Here is a 25,715-nt window from a genome sequence, read left to right as displayed (position 1 = left end):
GGTAGAAATTCTGTAGAGGTAGTGGCGTCCTCTATGCAATGAAAAGCACCAAACACTATGTATGTGTTTATTAGACGCTTATTACAAAAGGAAAAGTCCTTTGCCTTATTTGGGGGCTTTAGTGGCAAACCTAGTTAAAATAAAATAAATAAATTAGAAAAAAATTCTGCTTCGGCAGTGAAAACCAATAGAAGCTTAGCAGCTGTCTCCTTAAAACTAATCACGGATACAGAACCAGGGAAAGTAAGTGGCAAGCCCAATTACTGGCAGTACCCAGAAAGCACATCTCTACCACGATTCAAATACCTAGCTAGGTCCAAACACAAAACCACCATTCAATTGACAATCCTTTAATGTTCAACATAGGTAAGTTCCGCATCAGTATAGATAGGTGAAAAACGAAGCTAAAATAGCAAACAGTGTAGTTTTATTTGGCGAATACCCACATATCTGTAGAGCAACTCATTGGAAAGTAAGATCCCATTTAACAGCAGAACAGGGAAAGCAGCAGTTATGAGCTGATACGAACACCAGCCTGGTGCCTCATCAAGGAATCTGTCAGCAGCCCGAATAGAGACACCCACCCATCCTCTGAGCCCTGACCATGAGTTCTTCAATGAAAAAGTCAATCAAATATTAGTTCTCTCTCACAAGCAATAAAATCACAAAAGCAGCTAAGATTTGAAAGGGCAAGCTAGTATAATTTCCTGCTTTTAATGTGTACATATTTAAGGTTTGGTAATGTTTTCTACATAGTCAGGCTTAGAGAAGAATTTCAAATATCAAATAAAAAAGCTGTTAATTCATGTATTGCATGACTTCAGTTAATTCTTCAACTGTTTAGACTTCAGAGCTGCTAATGACACTAAACTCAATGCCACGACGGTTGAGTCTGTCAATCAACTTTGTTCTGGAGAAAGCTGCTCCAGGTGTGAAGACCCCGCCCCTGTAAGACAATAAGAAGATAAAACTGCGAAAAGCTGATCTCTCACCCTTTCCTCTGCTAGTGTGATTTGCTGGAGGACTAGCTATCAAATCACTACAGAGCTCATGAAAACCTGATCCCTTGATTCTATCATGCACTAGTTTTGGTTCCATTCCTAAAATCAGCCAAATGAGCAAGCAGCTAATATTCAGGGGAAACTAGTGCCCCTGCAAACCCGTCTAGATTGGTTCAGTGACTTGTGCGACTGTCCCTACAATATGGCTGTTCAACGGGCACGCCATGGGTCACCAACTCGAGTCAGTGCTGCTCTTTATAAACAGAGCCCTCAGGATCAGGAGGATTAAATAACGACCTGAGTGAAATAAATTTAAGTCATCAATTATTAATAAAGCATAAATTAAGATTTAAATTGGATGGAAAAAAGTTTCTTTAAATGTAATGGCTGACATTTATAAACTGCTATTTTCAAAGGGTATACAAAATTTGAAAAAATTTAAGGTTCACTTTATACAACTTTTATGTTTATTACCTAATATTGTTTCAGTGCATACACACATTTATTTATTTCTAAGCCTGAGGGCCTATGCTCATTTGTGGAGTTGGCCTACTTTTAGGGTAACAGACAAAAGCCCCAGTAAGCCAGTCCCCTTGATAATAATCTAGCCAGGATGCCATGAGTCACTTACGCTGCTGTCAGGCTTCCCACTGCCAGCTGGGAATCACTCAGCACTATCAGACCCGCCTGCTAATCCTGTTTAACAACAGGGACCTTTTTTGAGTAGCTGACTATGGACTCTGACTATTTTTACAAGGAACTGAAGCCAACTTACAGGGCTCTCAAGTTTTTCTGTCTCCTCTCATTTACCTCTGCACTGTTTCCAGAGGCCAATAAGGAATTGTCCTCACAATTTTAATTTACCTCTATCTTTGTATCAAAGGAAGTGTAAATGCTGATGTGCAGACCCAATGCCTGAAAATCCAATCAAAATAAGCTAAACATAACACAGATGAAAAAGAGATCTTCAAATTACAAGAAAGTCAGACTTACGCCTTAGGAAGATCAGAAGCATCATTTAGAAGAGTCATGGCTGCCTGGACCATGGCTATGGGGGTAGCTACATAGCCAGGCTCTGCAGAAAACATTGATCAAAGAACAAGGAAGTATTCATGAAGTATGCATTCAACAACACCCAAAAATCAAATGGTAAATTTTATATCTAACGCTAGGTATACAGAATATTCTTATAAACAATCTGTTCACTTAATAACAAAAATAACAGTCAACATTTATATGGTATTTATGAAGTGTTAGGAACTGTATTAAGCGCTTTGAATTTACTAACCTCATTTAATTCTTCTAACAATTACATGAGGTTAACACTATTTTTATCTCCACTTTACAGAGGAGGAGACTGAGGCATAGGGAGGTTAAGCGACTAGTCAAACTCACAGTTAGGCAGTGGCTGCGTCAGAATCATACCTAGGCAGCTGGCTCGAATCCAAGCTCTTACCCACTACACTGCTCTGCCTCTTTACAATAATCAAAGCCAATGATCCTAGGTTTCTTGCTGCTCTATTAATACACTAAATTTCACTTTTTAAAAAAGATTCAACTTTTTAAAAACAACTGAGTAACTTTAAAAGAAGTCTAACTTTAAGAAGTAACTTTAAAAGAACTCTGTAAGCAAGTGGGACATTAGTGTTTATATTTCTGTCAAATAATAACCCAGGTGGGAATTTGAAAAGAAGGCATAATGCAAAGATATCTTTGCCATCTTGCTCGATTAAAACTGCAAGACAGACCCCCTGTGACCTATCAGGGATGACGGTGACTAAAGTTATACTATAATTCACAAGTGGATTGTCTCTGTATAGTTCTCTATAATTTACAGAAGTTTTTGAACTTTTCTGGGTGACAGTTCCCCTTAATCACCTATATCTAAGACTTTTATCCTGCCCAGAAAAATGCACATGTACACACTCATTTTATAAACAATGTCAGGGTGAGCAGACTCCAAAGCAACCTTGGATCAGAGCTCTGATTTATGCTATAATTATACTGCTTTAAAGTGACCCCTGAATATGAGAGTAAAACAGATAAATATCAACCAACTCCCTGTCTTATTAATATCAAAATTCACGATTCAGAATTTTTGAATCACATTGAAAAAGAAAAATGGGGAGGGCCACTCATAAAACTGCATTATACTAATAACCTCAGTCCTCCTTTTGACTTAATTTACGCAAATGTATTTCTACAACAATTAAGCTTTAAAAAGAATGCATTGTATTAGCACACCACTTTATAGCTTAAAACAATGTAAAACGCCCAAGCATTCTTAAGTCATATGTAAAATACCTGGTCCTTTTACTTGGGTACAAATTCTGATATTTGGTTTGTTCTTATCGGGACAAAAGTCTGGGCTGTATCCTTGACCAAAGAATGTCATTGTAAATGATGATGCATCCATCTGAGAAAAAGAAAGCAAAAGACTTATTTAAGAAATATGTCATTTCCTCCCTGAATAATCTAACGTACTATTCTACTTCATCTGAAACATTTTCAATAGATAAAAACATCAATCTTCCATCTGCCAGAAAATCCTGTTATCCTTTAAGCATGGAGCAGAAATGAATTCTGTGAAGACACCAGTTTTATGACTGGCGTGATGTGGGGGGAGGGAGATGGTGAGGAACGGGGAGGAAATAAGGAGGATTTTCACATTGTGGCTTAAAGAGGGGCAGCACCATTAAAATAGTGTTTCAGGGGAAAAGCTGGAGGTAGTTTGTATTTTAGGGTGACAAAATGTGATACTCTGATTTTAGGTATCTGTTTGAGGTGACAAGACAAAAATAGTCAGCAAGTAATGACAATATGGGATCAAGGAAAAGATATGTAATTGCTCCACGTGTAGGTGTAAAAATTCAATTCAAAATATTAAATTTTAGAAGGACTCATCCAAGCATCTCTCACAATCACTAAATAGAGAAATGAGGTAACAAAGAATTTAGTCCTGGTCAATAAATTTTTATTAACTATTAACTAAGGGTCAGACACTATGTTAGGCCCTTAGACATAAATAAAATATGGTCTCTGCCTTTCCTGGAGCTTACATACACACACACACTCTCTCTCTCTGTCTCTCTCTAATAGAAATTTATTGCACAGAAAAGTAGGGCAGGTACCAGAAAAAAGAAAACGTTATTTAAAGGTGAAACCAAAAAATATGTCTGGTTATCAGTTTTGGCTTCTCTCTCTCTGGCTGCACTCTACACCTACTAAACCAGATACACAGTCAGGAGATACCTTTGAAAAAAGCTCTCTGGGTGATTCTGATATAGAAAGTCTCGGGTAAGAATCACAGCCATAGCAGTAAATCAGGGAAGCATTTGAAAAAAGGTGGTAACAGGGCCAGATTTGTGTCATAGGTCTCTTGGAGAGCAGTGGGAAGACGGATTAGAAAAAAATCATAGGAAGGCTATGAACAGTTCAGTCAAGAGATAAGGGTCTGCACTACCTACAGAGTGAAAAAAGATGACCCACAGAATGGGAGAAAATATCTGCACATCACACATCTGATTAATATCCAGAATATATAAAGAACTCATAAAACTCAACAGCAAAAATGGGCAAAGGACTTGAATAGACATTTCTCTAAAGAAGCTATACAAATGGTCAATGAGCACATGAAAAGATGTTCAATGTCACTAGTCATGAGCAAAATGCAAATCAAAATCATAATGAGATACCAACTCACATCTATTAGCATGGCTCTTATAAAAACTTGAAAAAAAAAAAAAAGGATGTTGGCAAGGATTTGGAGAAACTGGAATCCTTTTGCACAGTTGATGGAAATGTAAAACGGTGCAGCCAGAGTGGAAAATAGTGTAATGGTTCCTCAAAAAATTAAAAATAGAATTACTATGAAATCCAATAATTGCACTTCTGGGTTTATACCTAAAAGAACTGAAAGTAGGGACTTAAAGAGATATTTGCACACCAATGTTCACAGCAGCCTTTTTCACAACAGCCAAAACGTGAAAGTGACCTGTGTCCATGGACAGCTGAATGGACAAGCAAAATATTAAGAGCACTGCTGAGATCACTTAGCGGGGTGGGTGAGAAGTGGGCCAAGGACAGAGCCCTGGGAATGATCAACATTCAAGGAGGAGAAAAAAGTGAAGATACTGCAAAAGAAGAGAAGAAGCAGAGCAGAAAGTTGGAGAGCAATGATCTCAGAATCCAAGGGAAGTGAGAGTTTCAAGGACAATACCGTCAAAGATAAAAGAGAAAATAAAGACTCAAAGCATTCAATGCAATTATAGCAGTTACCAGGCCACTGGTGACTTTAGCAGGCAGACAAGGGAGGGTGAAGGAAGGGGTGAGGACTCTTTTAGGTGGGGAAGGACACTGGCATGTTTACAGGATGAGGAGAAAGAATCTGTAGAGAGGCAGGAGGAGAATTCACAGGCGAGAAAAGGGATGATCAGCTGCCAAAGTCAGGAGGGAATCTAATCACAAGCAGCAGTCGCCGTAAAGACTCAGGCTGGTGTGACTTTTGGAACCACCAGACGCTACTTATGTGAATTGAGACAACACCCTCTCTTTTTACAATTTAGAGAATAAGCTCATTCTTTAAATTGTAAAAAGTGGATAGTAATAATACTTTTACCTAAGTGGTTGTTGGAGGACTAAATGTAAAGCACTTAGCCCTGTGCCTGCAACACAAGAAATGCTGTGCTTTAAAGAGCAGAGGTGGCGGGATTAGTCTTATACAGGAGAAGACTTCTTTGAGTCAGAAGAAGGTGAAGATGGGAGCAATGATGACAGGTCTGAGAACAGGAATGTGAGGGGGCGCATAAAACATGTTCTCAATTCCATTAGCGAAGGAAGAGTTGTGATAACTGCAAGTAGGGAAGAGAGTGGGGTTGGGCTGATTTTGAAAAATGCCCCTGAGAGGAGATGGAAAGATGACTAATGAAAATAAAATGATCACCAAACGATGCTAAAAGTTCTACTGAGAGGGGAAGCATGAAATTTGGGGTGCTACCATCCTCTCAGCGGTGGAATTTCCCCCCCAGCAGTGCTTGTTGTAAAGGAGATGAAGGATAAATGACCCAAGGCCTGACTCAGGATTTGTATGTAAAGTGAGCGGTTGAAAATGAAGTCCTATTGTTGAGGATACTAGATAGATGGTAATTCAATCTACAGTGGAGATCCAGGGTATATGGAGGAGGGAGGGGAAGGGAAGCTTGGTGGAGGAGCAGAGGGGAGGTGAAAAGGAGGAAATAACGGAGGGGAAAAATGAAAGAGTGAAAATATTTGTACTCTGTGAAGTAAAGAGAATACAATTTCTGGAGCCAGGTGGCTGGGTTCTCATTCCAACCTGGCCATTTACTTGCTATAGGATCTTGGACAAGTTTCTTAACCTCGCAGTGCCTTTGTAACAGGGAGATAAGACCTACCATGAGGGGTGTTTGAAAAGATTAAATAACCTTATTTATGTAAAGAATGTAAGAGGGTCTGAAACATAGTAAGTGTTCCATCCAGTCTTAGCTGTTACTGTCTCTGCACTCAGGAAAAGTAAAAACCAAATACAGAAAAACATTATTTTAGAGACCTAGGTACAAAAGAAAGGGTTACCTGTTTTTGTGTTGGACCTTGTTTTGAAAAATAACCAAAGGAGAAGAGCCATGGGAACTACAGGGAAAAAACAAACAAACAAACAAACCCTCAGTGATATTTTGTAAAACACATGGAAAATACTTGTAAAGCTCTACTTTCACTAAAACATTACTCACTTTGATGAGAAGCTGCCTTCCAATGCCGAACCTCACAAAGAAGAGAAAGAAAAGTCCTGCGAACATCAGCTTAATGACAGACGTGATGCCTCCCACAGCGACGTAAGCAGCATACTGCACCTGGATGAGGAATCAGAGTCAGGATGCGGCTCCCTGCTCTTCCAGGCCAGGCAGCACAAGAACGGCAGCTACTTATAACTTATTCTGCAGTCGTCAGCATCAAACAAAAGCAGTTTCCACTTTATGAGTATGTTCTGAAAGCTTGTTCACAAACCAGATATTGGGAGCACATTTTTAAAAGAAATTGTGGCAAATGGTAATCAGCTTCCCCTACTTGAACACAAAAGTCCATATAATCCTACATGGATTAGAAAGTCCAATAATACACCTGATTTAGGAATTAATTACACAGCACAGAATGTAGACTCCACTCACAGCCTCTTCTATGAGAAAATACTCTCTTATCTTTTAACTTGAGATAGTTTCCTTTTCAAGTCTCAGCAAGTGGAGCAATGATGTACTTCCCTCAGGATGACAGTCCAGAGGTAGCAAGGAGAGGAGAGAAGAACCCAGACATCTCCACAAGCAATAGAAAGAGTATTCCAGCAGCTAAACAGGGATTGTCGAGTGTTTATGAACCAGGATTTTCTGTACTGAACTTGCTGCTGTTGTGTTATATTACAAAGGTATTCATCAGACCAGATTTGAATTATGGGGAGAGGTTATCACCATCCCATAAAATGCTCTGCACTACTAATTCTGTATACTTCCCAAAACTGAAACATGCATTATTTAGCTACCTTTTTTGTTGTTGTTTTGTTTTTGCTTTACAAACACAAACATCCTACACTAAACTGTAGGGGAACTGTAACAAACAGAACACTCTTTATTAAAAAATAATATACTTACAGGTGATTGCTCTAAATTTTCATACAAATAACGCTGAGTCCGCTTCACAACAGACACATCCGATCCCAAGAAAGGAATAGAGTAACTGCTGAGTTCTCTGCAGTAAGAAACTGGCCACCTGCCAAGACAGACCCAGGTTGCAGTTTCTCCCTCCATTTACAGTGGCCACACTTTAACTGGTAAATTTCTGAATAAAAATTCTAACTTTTGTTGAGGAAGTAAGATCTGTTCTTAACTAAAATCTATTTCAGTATTTGTCTTTTGTTCTTTACACCTACACCCAAACAAGTGATAAATGAACACAGTATTCTTCACATCCCGGGCACTTACTACATGTAGTTTAACTGTTTTACCCCATCAATTTCACTGGACAATGATGAAAAGAACACTCATTCAATAGTCAAACTCTGAGGTTAGAGTTCTCACATATTGAGGCTATTAACATATTGGTTGATTAATCTACATAAGATCATTACACTTTAAGATGGTGGTTTTACTAAATAAAATTTAATTGATGTTTAATTTTGATACTGATAGTGAAAAGCCATAAAATTCATTTTTTTCAGGATCCAAATATATTATTACCAATGAGGTACTAAGCTTGGGGTAACATTAAGTTATATTTTATTTACCTTTGAAAACAATCCTGAACTTAACTACAAAATAGTCTCCAGGCTTCTCTTAGTAGCATACTTTATTAATAGATCAGCAACAACATATGTAGATTAGATATACTAAAGGATAGATTTGGAGTCAATATACCTTCTTTTCAACTTTGGACCAACAATTGGGATAGGTTTCAGATTTGACTCTTTTCTTAGTTTTTTCAAATTACTCTGATCTCCAAAACCACAAACTGCTGACTTCCAGGTACCATCATGAATGCACATCCCCTAATAAAATAATTCAAGAGTTAAAGAAACATGTGTTAAGGGATAACTACTAAAATGTAAAACCAAGTAAGTTTTAATGGATACAAAGATCATTTTATCTCTATTTAAGCAAGGCATAATCCCTTAAATCATCTTGTTTATTAAATGTATTGGTGTGACATTGGTTAGTAAAATGATATAGGTTTCAAGTGTACATTTCTATAATACATCATCTATATGTCGCATTGTGTGTTCACCACCCAGAGTCAGCTCTCCTTCCATCATCATATATTTGACCCCCTTTACCCTCTTATACCACCTCCAAACGCCCGGCCTCCTTACCCTCTGGAAACCACTAAACTGTTGTCTGTGTCTATGAGTTTTTGTTTCTTTGTTTGTTTGTCTTGTTCCTTTGTTGCTTTCAGTTTTATATCCCACATATCAGTGAAGTCATATGGTTCTCGACTTTTTCTATCTGACTCATTTTGCTTAGCAGTATTTAATCTTTTCTTATGGTCAAGTAGTGTTCGACTGTGACCTTATTTAATAATCTTGAGATGAATTTCCATGAACATTCAGGCAGCAATAACACTCATCAGTTTGGTCATACTACTCACACCAACACATGCCCTTTCTTCTTCCCTCCCACCATTACTTTTGCTCTTTTTGGTAAGCCACTGAATTTCATCATTTTCACTCACCCAACTGACCACATTCCTTCAAAATCAGCCTCTCTAATCCCTAGCCCTATGTTGATTTCTCAAAATTTCCAGGTATGTTCACCAGCACATTCAAGCATAAACACACAACGTACTGTCCATTCGTTCCTTCCCTGTAGTATTCAGTGCCCACTGCCCTCAACATAGCTTATTCTAGCCCCAAGTTATATAAATGTCTTCCATAGAAGTGTGCTAATTTTTAACAAATTTTTAAGTCTCATTAACCTGATTTATATTTTAATTTTTCCCCCCAATTCCTCAATTTTTTTCTCATACTGTACCCAACACAGAATTCTTGGTTGGTCTCACATTCTTGCTTATTAGTGCACTTACTTTTTATCTCTTTCATGAGACTCTGAGCTCTCAGTGCCTTCCATTCTTCCAACATAATTATACCTTCCACACCCCTTGCCTCTGACTCCCATTAGAAATGAGTGGCAGAAAGGAGAGCACAGGTGAGGACGCAACCCTAGTAGTTACTATCTTAGTGCCAACCCTTCTTTATCTGACTACTAGGTAGGCCTTTTAATTCTCTATTATGTAAATATTTTAAACTTCATTTATAATTTTGATTGCACATAAGTGTATTATGCCATGCCTTATATGTTGTTTACCCTGTTTGAATGAACAAAGTCATTTAGAAAGATTCAAACCAAGTCTTTTGAACGAGGAATATCATAAAGCAAAAAATATTGTGGATTGATAATAAGCAGAATAAGAGAAAACAAAATCAGAAGATTCTGGTTTTTATGTCATAGCTTTGATGACACTGAACAGCAGAGAGAGAGACCAAACTTAATTTCTATTTTGGAACAGATTAATCTCGCCTCTTCTGTTAAAACTAAAACAGAGCTAAAAGTCTTAAGGATTTGATTTGTGAAACGATGCCAAATCTGGTCCAAGCCAATTTGACCTATTTGCAAATGTAAAGATTTCCAAACACAGGAGAAAACAGCTTTTTAAAAATCTAAGAATATTTTCTATAAAAACAAGCCATCAAAAAGGAAAAATTACATTCCATTTAAAAAATCTTTTACCTTGTTTCATTGAAAACATATAACATAAAGAAGGTGAACAAAACATAAACATACAATTTAATGAAACTGTAAAGCAAACGTCCACATAGCCCAGAAGGTCCTCCTTCTGTCCTGTCTTTACGGTAATCAAGTGAAATCCTTGCTTTTCTTTAGAATCTTACCACCTAAGTATTCACTCCTAAACAGTACAGTGGTTTTGCCTATTTCTAAGCTTTATAGAAATGGAATCATCCAGTATATAAACCTTTAAGTTCAGCTTCTTTTGTTCAAAACTGTAATGCTAGGCTTCATCATGTGTTAGGAGTAACTGCTACTCTGCAGACCTTCCCATTTTCTTAATGGTGTCTTTCAATCAACAGACATTCTCGATAGTAAATGTACACAGATGTATATCCCTCTTTATATTTAACGCCGCCCATGTCTCCTTTAAGAAGTCATTCCCTGTGCAGCATGCTGACTGCACTGCCCTAGTTAATGCTGTACTGCACATCTGAAGTTCTTCAAAGGTCTCATCACAAGAAAACAACCCTAACTATGTATGGTGACTGATGTTAACTAGACTTATTATGGTGATCATTTTGCAATATATACATTATGTTGTACACCGGAAACTAATATATCAATTATACTTTAATAAAAATAAACAAATTTCTGGAGGAAAAAGAAGTCATTACTGACTTGAAGCCATGAAATATGTCACCTTCTAAAAACTTTATTGTTTTGCCTTTGGTATTTGGGTCTATCATCCACCTAAACTTGGTTTTCATACACAGCAAAGTGTGAGTCCAATTTCATGTTTTTCCATATACATATCCAATTGTCCCAGCATCATCTCCTGAAAAGCCCCTGTACCATAAATCAAGTGTCTGTATATGCACAAACTACTCTGAGCTTTTTATCATTCCACTAGCCTCCTGATATCCCTCTGCCAATGTAATAATACACTGACTAAGTAACAAATCTTGATATCCGAGAGCATCTTTCTCTCTCATTTTCCTTTAAGAATGGCTTGGCTATTTTCAGCTCTCTGCATTTCCATGTATGTTTTAGAATTCACTTGTCAAGTTGCACACCAAAACAAAACAAATCAACAAACAAAAACCTGTTTGAGATTTTGATTGGAATTCTGTGGGATTATAAGTCAATTTAATGGAAACTGACATCTTAACAAAATTAAGTCTTCCAATCCATGAATGTGGTGAATTCCTCCATTTCTTTGATTTCTTTAAGGTCTCGCAATAACGTTTTATAATTTTCTTCATAGAAATCTTGCATATGTTCTATTACTTATTCTTAGGTGCTTAATTTTTAAATGCCATTCTAAATGGTGTTTTTTTAAAATTCATTTTCTAACTGTAGGTAGTATACAGAAATGTAACTAATTTTTATATTAATTGTATTCAGCAACAATGACGACTAGAGTAGAAATAAGTGAAACAGAGAATAGAAAAATAGAGAAAAACCAACAAAACCAAAAATTGATTCTTTGAAGATATCAAGCAAATTGACAAACTAGACGAGAGAGCGAGAAAGAGAGAAAATTCAAATTACTAAAATCAGGAATGAAAAAAGGGACCTTAGTACCAATCTTACAGAAATAAAAAGGAATATGATGCAATACTATGAACAGACGTATGCCAACAAATTAGATAACCTTGATGAAATGGAAAAATGCCCAGAAAAACACAGTTATGGCCTGGACTGTGTCACCCATAACTTATGTGCTGATGGCATAACCCTCAGTACCTCTGAATGTGATCCTTGGCAATTGGGTGGCTGTTTTTGTGGTAGGTCCTGCACTAATTCCTTGCAACCTCCAAGCCCATACTCAGCGTATAAACTCTCTTTTGTATGTGGAACTTGTGCCCTGTTGTTTAGGTGGGCCTGACCCTGTGATCCCCCCTTCAGCGGCCCATGATGCAGACCTGGGCAATCTGATTATTCCATTATTCTGGGTCACAATGATTGGCTCAAGAATGGCCAAATGACCCAATACTTGACTACTATCCCCTATCATTTGATCTATAAACTGGTAGCTGTTCACGGGAAATCAGGAATTTTAAGGACAACGTACACCTGGGGCTGCCAGCACCTTCCCTGCCATGTTGAGCCTACACAGAGGAATGCAGAAGAAATGCAAGAAACAGAAAAGGTGACGAGAAAGGAAAGAGCTCTGATACCATTTGACCTCTGGGTCCAGCCACACTATTCACTTGCAGATGTTTGGGTATATGTATCAATGAATTCTTTTCAATTTTGTTGGGTGAAACCAAGTTGAGTTGGGTTTCTAACACATGCTACCCAGAGTTCCAAGCACGTCTTTCATTCTTGTTTCGGAGCCTTTCTAAGCCTTTGTTCAGGTTGCTGCCTCTGACCTTCCAAAGGCTACACTTAGAAAGGCCTTATGAGGCTTTCCCAGGACCCTCAGGTCCACTACCACTTCCCATCATCCAGACTCTAGTGGGTACTCTGGAACCACACATTTCAGCATGTTTTATACAGTTCTTTGTGTTACTAATCGGAATCTATAATCCAGGCGAACAGAGCCATTACTCTTCCTTAAACATGCTCCACACCATCCCAGTGACGTCTTTATCACACTGTTTCCTCTCCCTTACCCACATCTCTGCAGCACCAACCTATAAAGTTCAACCCATATCCCAGCTCTCCAAAACGTTCCTGATTGCTGGCCTCCCAGCCACAGGGACTCCATCCTCAGGATCCTACAGTATTTCATCTGACCTCTTCATAACAAACACTGTCTATCTCCTGCCACCCTAAATTATTTCTTCAAGGGCACGGTTTACATCTTAATCCATTTATGTTGCACAACTATATATACTTGCACTGCTACAAAATATTTGTTGAACGAATATTTTTCTCAATTAGTTTTTTCACTTACAGTTGACATTCAATATTATTTTATATGAGTTTCAGATGTACAGCATAGTGGTTAGACACTTATATAATTTATGCAGTGATTCCTTCTGATTAGTTTAGTATGCCCCTGGGACTTAAATGAATATTTTTCCCCCCTTCTTCCACCTCGCCCCCCACTCCAACTCCGCTTCAAGCTATTATTTCTCAATCTAGTTGTGCAGGACACAGCTCACTGGCCCATGTTGGTATTATGAGCCTTGTGTTCCCCCCCTGGCTGAGGCAGCCAGTCGGCCGCTCACAGCAGCTCTCGCCGGCTGCCAGCTGATTGTGATGGCTGCTGGCCACCGGCCGCTGCTGGCAGCACACGGCAGCCATGCCGATCACCGGCTGCTCACCGCAGCCCAGCTCCAGGGAGAGCTGTTGTCCACAATCTTAGCTGTAGAGCGCGCAGCTCACTGGCCCATGTGGGGATTGAACTAGCGACCTTGGCATTAGGAGCACGATGCTCCAACCATCTGAGCCACCAAGCCAGCCCATGAATATTTTTTTAAAGAGAACAAATACTTGGGGCGGCCGGATGACTCAGTTGGTTAGAGCGCGAGCTCTGAACAACAGGGTTGCTGGTTTGATTCCAACATGGGATGGTGGGCTGCGCCCCCTGCAACTAAGATTGAAAATGGCATCTGGACTTGGAGCTGAGCTGCACCCTCCACAACTAGATTGAAGGAAAACGACTTGATTTGGAGCTGATGGGCCCTGGAAAAACACACCCCTGGAATGTTCCCCAACATTCCCCAATGAAAAAACAAATAGAGAGAACACTTACGAAGCCTCAAGTATAAACACAGAATTGGGTTAGACACTACCAGCAATAAAAGTACTATCATAAACATGGTCCTTTCTTATGTTCTCAAATAGAATATAAATGCAATAAGAGTATACTTACATCATATACTTCTTCTCTGGCCAGCCATGACGGCATCTAACTCCAAGTTAGGCACATAATAAAAATGCACTTACTTTGCACTAAGGTGATAACTGTCTTGGCCGGCAACATTTATTACATAACAATGATGGAAACTTTACTGTTAGGATCATCGTCATTCATTCTAATACAATGAACTGTGCAGTTGTTTTAAAATAAATTCTATTCTTAAGTCAAAATAATTCTGGGCAATCTAGTATCTTTACTTTCTAAAATTAAACACAGGGACTTTCATACACTAAAAATTACAAATACATAAATTTTAATCAATCTAAATCTTTTTTAAGAGGCATGTATAATTTCCAAAATGTTTTTAATATTAACTTAGAAAACACTTGACAAACAGAAAAACCAACCTCAGATCCTGAATGTACAGTTAGGTAACTTTCCACGGCAGTCAAAGTACCTAAAAGAGTAGGAAAAAGTAAAATCAAATAAAATCTATTTATCTAGGACAAGTAATAATAAACTATTCCTATCAATTTAGGGACTGCTTTTATTAAGCCTACAGCTGATACAGTCAGAAGATCTGTTGTTATATTATTGTAAGCAGATTTAAGGAGCAGCAGAATCCAGGCAAATTGTCAGAAAGAGTAGTTTAGCATAAACTCTAACTGCTAGTACTGACACTAAATCTTTTCTAGTATTCAAACTGACAACGCTAAAAATCTCTTCCAATAAGGCAACAATTTAGCTCACTCATTCTGGAAGGCCAGCAGGACACAGTTCTCAAAATTACATCACTGGGGGGCGGCCGGATAGTTCAGTTGGTTAGAGCACGAGCTCTCAACAACAAGGTTGCCGGTTCAATTCCTGCATGGGATGGTGGGCTGCGCCCCTTGCAACCAAAGACTGAAAACTGCGACTGGACTTGGAGCTGAGCTGCACTGTCCACAACTAGATTGAAGGACAACTACTGTGAGCTGATGGGCCCTGGAGAAACACACTATTCCCCAATAAAACTTATTAAAAAAAAAAAGTTACATCTATGGGAATTATTCTGTTTTCCAATACCGCAGCTTTCAAGAAGACTTATTAATAGTGACTTACAAAAAATGTACAGAAATCCTATCAAAATGGCCTTTGTGATGGCTTGTAAAATACGTAAAATAAGGCTGTTAAATTGAAATAAAAATATAATAAGTATAAAATTAAAAACCAAAGCCAAAAAAAGGGGGAGAGATCAAGTATATTAACCACGAGGACTAATAAATATAATAGGCTTAGCGGTTAAGTTTTAATTAATCTTTGTCTTTTTCCAGAGCAGTAAAACAAAAGAAAAACATAATGGGCTGGCTAATTCTCAAAATCTGATGAATGAAATATATCACTTTCATAAGAGACAGTATTCCTAGTTTTAATTCCAAAAGAAAATTAAAACATGGCTGCTCAGAAAGTTGACATCAAGCAAAACAATGAGTAATTATGTCACCAACAATGATGCTACAGCCTAAGAGAACCATAGCCACACAAATGTTGCTAGTCTGACCACTGACAAAAACCACAAATAGATCATTCAAGTGTATCTCACTGGAAATAATTCAGAGGTTGTTAAGAGAATGTGGCCTGGATACATGGCTCTGTGCTCTCTCTAACCCTTTCCACAGAAAGAACATGGACTACTAAAGTAGTGTGTAGTAAAATATGGACCACTTGCATCAAAAATCAGCTAGGATAATTGTTAAATGTTCACTCCTAAATTTCAGTATCTGAAAAAAAATTTTTAAACAAATTTTAAAGTAATATTTCTCCCAAAAAAGAAAAAAAAGACATTCAAAATAACAAAAACTATTAAATACCGGGGTGCCAAAAAAAATGTATAACATGACTTGTTATTGGCATATATTGTTATATATTGTTATATATTGTTATCTTTTGTTATTGGTATATATTGAGTATTACAATTTTAATGCAGTTCTTTTCCTTTCTTAAAATATGTATACATTTTTTTGGCACCCTCTGTAGTTAGGAATAATCTCACTAAGAAATATGTAGGACTATCATGAAGAAAACGTCTATACTTTACAAACTTAAAAGAATTTTAAAAAAATAAATGGAGACATACCAGATCTATGGATTAAAAGACTAAATATTTTAAAGATGTTCAATTCATGTTTTTTTTAATTGGGAATAGTTCCAGTTTCATCATTAAGTATGATATTGGCTATGCTTTCTGTCATTTATTATGTTTAGAAAGTATTCTATTCCTCAATTTCTAAAAATCTGAAACCAGTAAATGACATGAATTTTCAAATAATTTACTGAGATGGGCATACAGTTTTTTGCCTTTGATATTTTGATGTGATTATGTAACTTCCTAATAAACCATAATTGAATTGAGACAATAAATAATTTTTTACTTTAGAACACTTACTGTACTATCCGTATCTCAAAAAATAGTGTCAATAGCATTTTATAACAAGTGTAGCTATATTAAAAGCAAAGCATATGTTTTAACATTACCTTTACAGATTTTAATTCATTACAATTACAAACATGAAGCCTTTCTAACTGCTAAATTCAATCATTGCTTACTGGCCAATAATTACCTTTCATTTTATTTCTGGTATATATTACTCCCAGATCTGCTGGAATGGAGTCAAAGCCACTACTTCCAATGATATAAACCCCTTTTTCTGCGGCTTTCTCATGATACTTCCAATACATTAGTTCCAGAAACTACAAAATTCAGGAAAAAGATCTGAATCAGAACTATATAGAAATATCACGACTGATATTAAATGATTTACCTTTAAAGACAAAGCAATGAAACTTGAATATGCTAATCAATACGGCTCTGCAGCAAAACATTAACTGGCGAAATGTTTTTCACTTATTCAGCAAACATTTCCCACCTGTGCCAGGTGGTGTAGGAGGCATGCTGATCTGACTTAATGATACTATTAATGCTTTAGAATGACTTTTAAAGGCAAAAGTAATACCACTTTTCTCTATTACCTATTGATACAGAAAAATACAAAGAAAGCAAAAAAAGTTACTCCCAATCACATTAATCCGGATGAACATCATTAGACATATAGCTATGCATTTATATAAATAGAAAAATAGGAGTCATAGGAAACGAAGGGTTATGAGAGGGGAATAATGTCTATTCAAATCCTTCATCTGTTTTTGAAAATTACTTAACTTCTTTAGAATAGTTTTAGATGTACAGAAAATTTAGTAGGGTTCTCAAGTATACCCCACCCAGTTTCCCCTATTATCACATCTTTTACATTAATGTGTTGTAATTAATAAAACAATACTGATACATTATCATTAACTAAAGTCCACACTTTATTCAGGTTTCCTTAGCTTTTACCTAATGTCCTTTTTCTGTTCCAGGACCCCATCCATGATAACATATTACATTTAGTTGTCATGTGTCCTTAGGCTCCTTTTAACTGTGACAGTTTCTCAGACTCTCCTTTTTTTTGATGACCTTGACAGTTTTGAGGAGTACTGGTCAGGTATTTTGTAGAAGGCCCCTCTATTAGAATTTACCTCCAATTTTTCTCATGACAAGACTGGGGTTATAGGATTGGGGGAGGAAGACCACAGGCCTATAAAGTGCCAATTCATGATATCATATCAAGAGTACATGCTATCAACATGATCTATCACTGTTGATGTTGACCTTGAATACCCGGCTGAGGAAGCGTTTGTCAAGTTTCTCCACTGTAAAGTTATTCTTTTTCCCTCTCCTTCCTATACTGTACTCTTTGGAAGGAAGTGACCATGTGGAGCCCACACATAGGAGTGGGGAGTTATGTTCCCAATCCTTGAGGGCAGAATAGCTACATACATTATTGGACTTCTTCACAGGAGATTTGTCTCTTCTCATCCCTTTGCGCATTTTTTAATTGGGTAATTTGAATTTGTATTATTGACTTATATAAGAGTTCTTTATACATTTTGGATCTTTATTAGGTTTTGATATCACTTTTATGGCAGTTTATAAGATAACTTAGAAGTTTTTCACCATTTTCTCTGCTCTGAAATATTTTAAATAAGATTGGAATTGGTTTTAATTTCATTCATGTTACCTACCTCTTCTTGAACTAATTTTGGTAATTTATACTTTCCCAGTATTTTCCAATATACATTACCAATTAATAAACTCTAAGTACATACTGTATTGCCAGACTGATGATGGCAAGCAGCAGAGACCATGGAGACATATGAGATTACAGTTTCAAAGGAGGTAGTGTAACTTAGTGCTATTAATACACCACTTCCTGCAGTCAGGAAAACCTCAATTCAAGTCCTATAAAATAGGGGAAAAAAATGGTATCTATTTTATAGGAATGTTGAAAAAGTTACACAAAATATTTACATGGCACACTGTCAGGCATGTGGTAAGCATTCAATAAATGTGAACACTTAAAATTTTTAGGTTAAAGGGATTTTACATTTATTTTTCTGTAATGTAAAGGTGTCTGATTTTAAAAATGGAATTCATAATGAACGTTACAAAAATGAGATTGTGAGAATTACTCAGACCACACTATTTTAATTAATTCAGTTTACAGCATGCCGTAGCTGTAAATATCAGCATATCCTATACACAAAGGACTTGAAGGAAAAAATTCAAGAAAACTGAAGCTAAGACCTTACCATTACACTCTCCTTCAAGCTATCAATGGAATTCCATCTCTAAACATGAGGGAGAACTCATCACCTTCTAAAATGTGTCTGCAAACTTGTACTAAATATTTTCAGCTTCAACAGAAAATTGTGCTGTTAATTTTCTGTTCTCTCTTTTTCATTTTACATACCTGAGGTTCTCCAGAGATGTCAATACAGCTAGTGCCATTTTCAACACATGCTTTTACTACAGGTTCTCCATAAAATCGATACTGGGGGAATAAAGAAAACCAATCGTTTACCCTTACTTAGCAAGCTCACATGAGTAAAATACCATTCCGTTTTGAAAGTCAAGTTTTGGTTATTAACAAATCAAATATTAATAAAGTGCCTAAAAATAAATTGAGGAAATAATATAACTGTAATATACCAACTCTTACAGGATGGAATTACAGAGGAATGTGTGCTTACCTCCAACTGAAGACAAAATGGGAAGTTTTATAGAAGTGATTCATTTGAGTTGAACTCTGAAGAGTAAGGATTTGTCAGGAAAAAAAAAATCCAGATGAGGGACAAAGTATATGTAAAGGTGTGAGCAGCACACCTTTACCTGAAGCACAGAGTGGTAAGCGATAAGTCTAAAAAGAAACACTTGGGTCAATCAGGGAGGACCCTGAGTACCATACTGTCAGCACTGAACTTAATCTTTTCTGGATTACTAGGCTCTCTTGGAAGATTTTAAACAGGACGATGGTGTAAGACTTATAGTAAAGACATATCACTCTGCCTGTGGTATTGGAAGACAAATCTTGTGGCAGGTAGGACATGATGAAGGACAAAAACTAAGAAAAGGAAAAGATGTACTAAGAATGAGATATATTATACTAAAAAGGCAGCAATGACTGGACTTCCTAGTTAGCTGAATATAGGGGCCAACAGCTATGGTACTATTAGCCAAAATAAAAACAGGAAGAAAACGTTTAGGGGCAGTAAGTTTAAAATTAGACAGAGAAGATATTCTGAGCCTACATGATTTTGGATCGCCCAAATTATTTGTTGCTCAAACTCAAGGAATTAAAATTTAATAATTTTAATACATTAGAATTAGTCCCATTTCAAAGGAAGTATGACAAATGTTTCCTTTCGTGAGGGTAGGGTGGGGAGAAGCACAAACTCTTCTGCTTTTCTCATTCCTAGCAGCAAGAAAATGGAGAATAGAGACTGTCTTTTTCTTTCAGCCTTCAAGAAAGAGGGGAAGGGACACTTAAAAGAAAAGACAGGGGCCAGCCCGGTGGCTCAGGCAGTTAGAGCTCCATGCTCCTAACTCCGAAGGCTGCCGGTTCGATTCCCACATGGGCCAGTAGGCTCTCAACCACAGGGTTGCCAGTTCAATGCTTCGAGTCCCACAAGAGATGGTGGGCAGCGCCCCCTGCAACTAAGATTGAACACGGCACCTTGAGCTGAGCTGCCACTGAGCTCCTGAATGGCTCAGTTGGTTGGAGCCTCTCAACCACAAGGTTGCCGGTTCGACTCCCACAAGGGATGGTGGGCTGCACCCCCTGCAACTAGCAACTAGCAACTAGCAAGGCAACTGGACCTGGAGCTGAGCTGTGCCCTCCACAACTAAGACTGAAAGGACAACAACTTGAAGCTGAACGGCACCCTCCACACTAAGATTGAAAGGACAACAACTTGACTTGGAAAAAAGTCCTGTTCCCCAATAAAGTCCTGAAAAAAAAAAAAAAGTAAAATAAAATAATACAGCTAGTCACTAAAAAATAAACATGAAAATAACAATAACAAGCCCAGATGGGGAGGGGGAAGAAATACCCAGAGTTGCTGCAATACAGTATCGAAAATGTCCAGTTTCCAATACAAATTTATGATGTGGAAAAAAAAAAAAACCAACAAAGAAAAACTAACAAACAAAAAAAAACCAGGAAAGTATAACCTATACATCAGAAAAAAAAGCAGGCAACAAAACCTGCCTGAGAGAGTAACCAGATGTCAGATTTAACAAAGACTTCAAACTAGCCACTATAAATGTGATCACAGAAATAAAGGAAACCATGATTAAAGAAGTAAAGGTAGATGTGACAACAATGTGAAATCAAATACAGACTATCAATAAAGACAAATTATTAAAAAAAAAAGAAAGAAAAGGCAGGGCGATGCAAGAACTTTTCAAGTAGGACAAATCAGCTGTCCTGTTTATCTAACTCCATAGCCTCATCTCCACAGCCTCCTTAAGATTAGCAAGTGACACTGGAATTACAGGACTGGGAAAGTATTAAGTTCCAGTTCCTCCTCTGCCATTAACCAACCACTTAAAATTACTGAAGCACTTAATTTCTGAAGCAACATAGTATAATCACACAAACAAGGGCTTTCAAGGCAAGATCCAACTTCACACCCTATATCTATCATCTACTAGCTACATGAATTTATTTACAAATCACTCCCATGGACTACTCCTATACTAATAGTGTAGTTTTTATACATAAAATAGAAATAATGGTGAGATGAAAATGAATAGAAGTCAAAGCTCTATTTTCTTTCTGCACCTAATGGATCATCTTGGGGAACTTTTAAAATTTACACATATACACTTTGAAACTCATTGAGAGATGTCTTTGGCCTTTCTCTTGGTTATTTTACCTCAAAGTTTTTCAAGTTGGCCAGTAGTCCACCTGCGTTAGAATCAGCTGGGCCACTTGTTAAACATGCTGCTGACTCAGTTCCACCCCAGACCACCCCAGCCTCTCGAATCAGGTTTTCTGGGGTAGACTCCAGTAATCAGCATTTTAGATCAGCCTCCCAGTAGAGGTGGAGAATCACCTCCTTAGACATTCTCCCTGGAAAATCTCATCTATTCCCGACTTGAACTACAAGTTCAAGTATGCTAACGACTTCATGTATGCTGATGACTTTTTAAAATAACAGCTCCTTTTAGAAAGAGGATGCATTCTCCTATCTGCCACAGTCCCCCCACTCCTTACAATGCATTCTGTCATGCCTGGCCCACTTCTCCTTCGGGTAATCTGAGGTTGAGACTTCTGCACTAATATCCCCAAATTACTGAGTTGCTTTACTGCAGCTCACCAATACTTACTTGTAGATAAACCAAAAACTGAAAGGCTGTAGGCGTGAGAAATGAACCCGAGGCTTGGAATCTGAGAGTGGAGGAGTTGGGAGTTAGGCAAGTGGGGGGAGGATGTTACAGACAGCGGAAGCCAAAACACGTTGGTGTGAAGAAGCAGCATGTCCTTACAGAAATTACATGGAATTTAGGACTGCTGGAGCATGTGGTGGGGTGTGACATGCTAAGAAGCTGGGATTTTAAACTGTACTATGTTATATGGGCACTGAGAGCTATTGAAGGATTTTAAGAGTGTATGAAACACAGTAATTTGGGGATATTAGTGCAGAAGTCTCAACCTCAGATTACCCAAAGGAGAAGTGGGCCAGGCGTGACAGAATCGCTTGTAAGGAGTGGGGGGACTGTGGCACATAGGAAAATGCATCCTCTTTCTGACGGGAGCTGTTATTTAAAAAATGCTGTGTTTTCAGATTTTTTTCTACTTAATACCTTTGTGCTTTTATGGGATAAGTGGACAGGGTCAGGGTAGCAATCCTTGGTCTCAGAGGTGACATTTCTCCCCATTGTAGCCTATTAGCTTACAGGTCAAAATTGCAATCCTATTCTCAACGCTCAATGTTCTAACTGAGTGGTCTCCCAAGTGGTTGTGCTTACCTCAAGGGATACACAAAACAATCCCTTGAGTGTAAAAGTAAGTATTAGCACTTTTATTTGTGCTCATTTTTGTAGGAAACACAAAGAAAAAAAAAAGGACTACATTATGTCCCCAGGCCATGTTAAGTGGTCATGTGTTGAATACAGGATACCAACGGTATTCTGAGGGCAGCCATGGAGAATCCCACAATACAGAGAAGGCCACAGTGACACACACACTCACTCATTTGGTCACTCTCAGAAGCCAAAGAATTTCAAAACTGTAAATCAGATCATGCCTTTGTTTTCAACCATCCAATGACTGTCATATTTAGAAGAAAATCCAAACCATGACCTTGACCTGTCAGACCCTATGACCCCTGGATACTTCTCTAACTTCCTACCTCTCTGACCTCTCTGCCCCTCCTGACCCAACCAGACACACTCGCCTCTCTCACATTCCTCAGTCTTGCCAAGCAAATGCTTGTCCCAGGACCTTTGTATTTGCTCTCTTCCCTGGAATGCCCTTCTGCTCAAATACTCACATGGTTTACTCCCTCGATTCATTCAGGTCTCCAGGCAAACGTCAATTCCTCAGAGACCTTCCCTGACCATTCATCTAATAGAGACAGATGTGTCCATCTCTTTATTTTCTTTCTCTGCTTTATTTGTCTTCAAAGCATTTATCATTACCTACTATTATAACCTTGCTTTTCTGTCTCTCCCACTAGACTGTAAGCACCATGTGGGACTTTGTTTTGTTCACCATTATGTCCCAGGTGCCTAGACTAATGCAGTTTACATAAAACAGATATTCAATAAACACTGAATAAATGAATGAGTCATTTTAAAATCTCTACTTTTGTACATGTTTTTAACATATATTTGTACAACAATACAGAAATCTAATTTATAAATAAATAAAAAGTATACTAGGGGTACATGCTCAAACATTTTTTCACCTAAGGGGCATACAATTAAAAAAAAAAAAAAAGCCTGGCAATTACAGCTATAAATAATAAATAAACCAAACAAACCAGCACACATTCCTGGAGTAGGTGTTACAGAGAGTCTCGGGCTCTCTCTCTCAGGAGATTTTGTTCATATTCATTTGCTAGTCACAAGAAGTGAAAACTCCCCATGTGGGGTTAAGGCCATGAACCAACTCTTCTGTCTCCTGCCCTTATGTTTCCTTCTGGAATATAAAATACCAGATTTTGCAAGAAATGAATAGTTTGTTTGTTCTGATACAAAGAAGGGCTGATTACTTACGGGTCCTACACAATTGAGGACAAGTGTTGCCTGTTTAGCCATTTCATCAAGCGAGGCTGGATTAGCGATATCACAAATTATTATTCCAACTTCAGATGGTAATGTAGGTCTTCCTGAAATAAGAAATATATTGTTTTAAGTGAAATCTGATACGGTATTAGATCTTCCAGATCTTTTTATAGTAATCAGTGACGGCAAATTTACTAAATATACTGAAAGCTAACTTTTATCCAAAAAATAACTGTTTTTAACCAAGTAATAAAAAAAAGGCTAGGAGGAAAATGAAGTTAATACTAAGGGTGACGAATAACACTAATAACCTTTAAAAAAAAATCTGACAATAAGCAATGTGTAAATAACATTCCTGTGTAAAATGACAATATTACAATCACTTTGATACGAAGTAGATGATTGTCCTGACTTCCTCTTTGACAAGAATTATATTATAAAAATAGTTTCTTATCAATTGCTAAACAATTACATGATAGAATTATTGGGATAGAGGGGAATCCTTAATATCAACATAATGAGAACAAAAGAGGACTCAGGTGAAAAGCACAGTCTAGGTAAGAACACTCAGGCTCATAATAAGGAAATACTGTGTTTCCCCCAAAATAAGACCTAACTGGAAAATAAGTCCCAGCATGAGTTTTCAGGATGACATCCCCTGCACATAAGCCTTAATGCATCTTTTGGAGCAAAAATTAATATAAGACCCGGTCTTATTTTCAGGGAAACATGGTAATTGGAATTAACTGAATCAATAGAACAAGGCAGGTTTTGATAGGTCAAGATGTATTCCCCACAATAACTTAATCTGTGGGCACTACAAATGGTAGGCAACGAGGCCGTACTTGTAGTCTTATTGAGCAGGAAAAAGAAATGGAAGAATATATTTTAATCGTAAAATTATTTCTTTTGGGAAAGTAAAGAAAGACCAAAAAGCTCTTCAATCAAGATCCTGCATTGGGTAGTGGCAGCAGGAAGAGTTGTACTTCAGTCCAGGTTACATGGTATCTTCTGTACATCACCGCAAACAAAATAGATGCTATATTCCCACCATAAACCGGGTTCTGGGTGGAATTATAAGCAAGTGAGATGGGAGACTGAACAGAAGAATAATTCTAACAAGCGAAAAATAAATTGAAAATTGAAAGCCACTACAACGTTACCAGTAAAACTCTTAAGCTTTCTCTCCCACCTCCAAAACACAAGGCGAGGGGAGAGTACAATCTTGAGGAAACCAATGCTCTACTTTTTTCCCCGGACCAAATATCGGGAAATCTCCTGCCCCACGAAGTACCCCTGATACAGAGGCGGACGGACCAGATAAACGCACAACTAAAGTTCTTGACTATTTCGTCAGGGGGTCTCCCCAAACTAAAGGAGACATTCAAAAGAGGAGAAATAAATTATTGTTTTTAATGTAGGGAGAACAAATCCATGACACTATTGGAAGCACTGCTCCCCGCCTCCTGTCCTCAAGCAAGACATGGGGAACGCTAGGGGGGCACGCAGGGAGGAACGCTCCTTTCGGGCGTCCTGAACCCTCAGCCAGGAGAAGGGGCCGGAGCTCTGGGGTGAGAGCAGCGGCGACGGGCCGAGCCCGGGGTCCTGGAGCGCAGTCCCACCCCGCCCCCTTTACCCAGCTTCAGGGCAGCCCTCTCCAGCACTCCCTGCAGCTTCTCCCGGGAACGGCCTGCCACGGCCCAGGGCAGGCGGCAGTTCCCCTCCGGGTCCACCTGCTCCCGGGCCACCTCCTCGGTCACAAACTGGCCCGTAAAGCCAGACGCGCCGAACACCACCAGGTGGAAAGGCCTCTGCGCGGTAGCCATGACGAGCCCACAGCGAGCAGAGGCCCGGCGGGGGTGAAGTCCACGGCGCCTGCGCCTCACGCAGCGACCCTAGTACCCGGCGCAGCAACCGCCTCCGTCTCGGCCGCAGCCTGCGCGCCGCGCTCCCGAAACTCCGCG

At 38.3% G+C, this 25,715-nt stretch overlaps 1 protein-coding gene across 1 annotated transcript; it reads right to left on the bottom strand.

The window, feature by feature from the left end:
- Positions 1-334: 334 nt before the first annotated feature.
- SCCPDH (saccharopine dehydrogenase (putative)) lies at positions 335-25,715 on the bottom strand. The gene is made up of 12 exons (XM_019730892.2): positions 25,388-25,715; positions 23,743-23,855; positions 18,929-19,009; positions 16,700-16,829; positions 14,507-14,556; positions 8,420-8,550; positions 7,658-7,775; positions 6,749-6,868; positions 6,591-6,647; positions 3,306-3,417; positions 1,995-2,076; positions 335-946 (listed from the first exon to the last, which is right to left on the bottom strand). Exons 1-12 carry the CDS (start codon positions 25,575-25,577, stop codon positions 841-843), a joined length of 1,290 nt encoding a protein of 429 aa, XP_019586451.1. The 5' UTR covers positions 25,578-25,715; the 3' UTR covers positions 335-840.

Source organism: Rhinolophus sinicus, linkage group LG12 (assembly GCF_036562045.2).
Source record: "Rhinolophus sinicus isolate RSC01 linkage group LG12, ASM3656204v1, whole genome shotgun sequence".
NCBI classification, from domain to species: Eukaryota; Metazoa; Chordata; class Mammalia; order Chiroptera; family Rhinolophidae; genus Rhinolophus; species Rhinolophus sinicus.
This window is presented reverse-complemented; position numbering and strand designations above follow the sequence as displayed.

What these genes read in the sequence shown, in the direction of transcription:
- SCCPDH (XM_019730892.2), bottom strand. Translation starts at nt 25,577, where the DNA reads ATGGCTACCGCGCAGAGGCCTTTCCACCTGGTGGTGTTCGGCGCGTCT. An exon ending in GAGGGCTGCCCTGAAGCTGG is followed by an intron (nt 23,856 to 25,387) that starts GTAAAGGGGGCG and finishes TTCTTATTTCAG; the next exon opens with GAAGACCTACATTACCATCT. An exon ending in TACCAGAAATAAAATGAAAG is followed by an intron (nt 14,557 to 16,699) that starts GTAATTATTGGC and finishes CTACTCTTTTAG; the next exon opens with GTACTTTGACTGCCGTGGAA.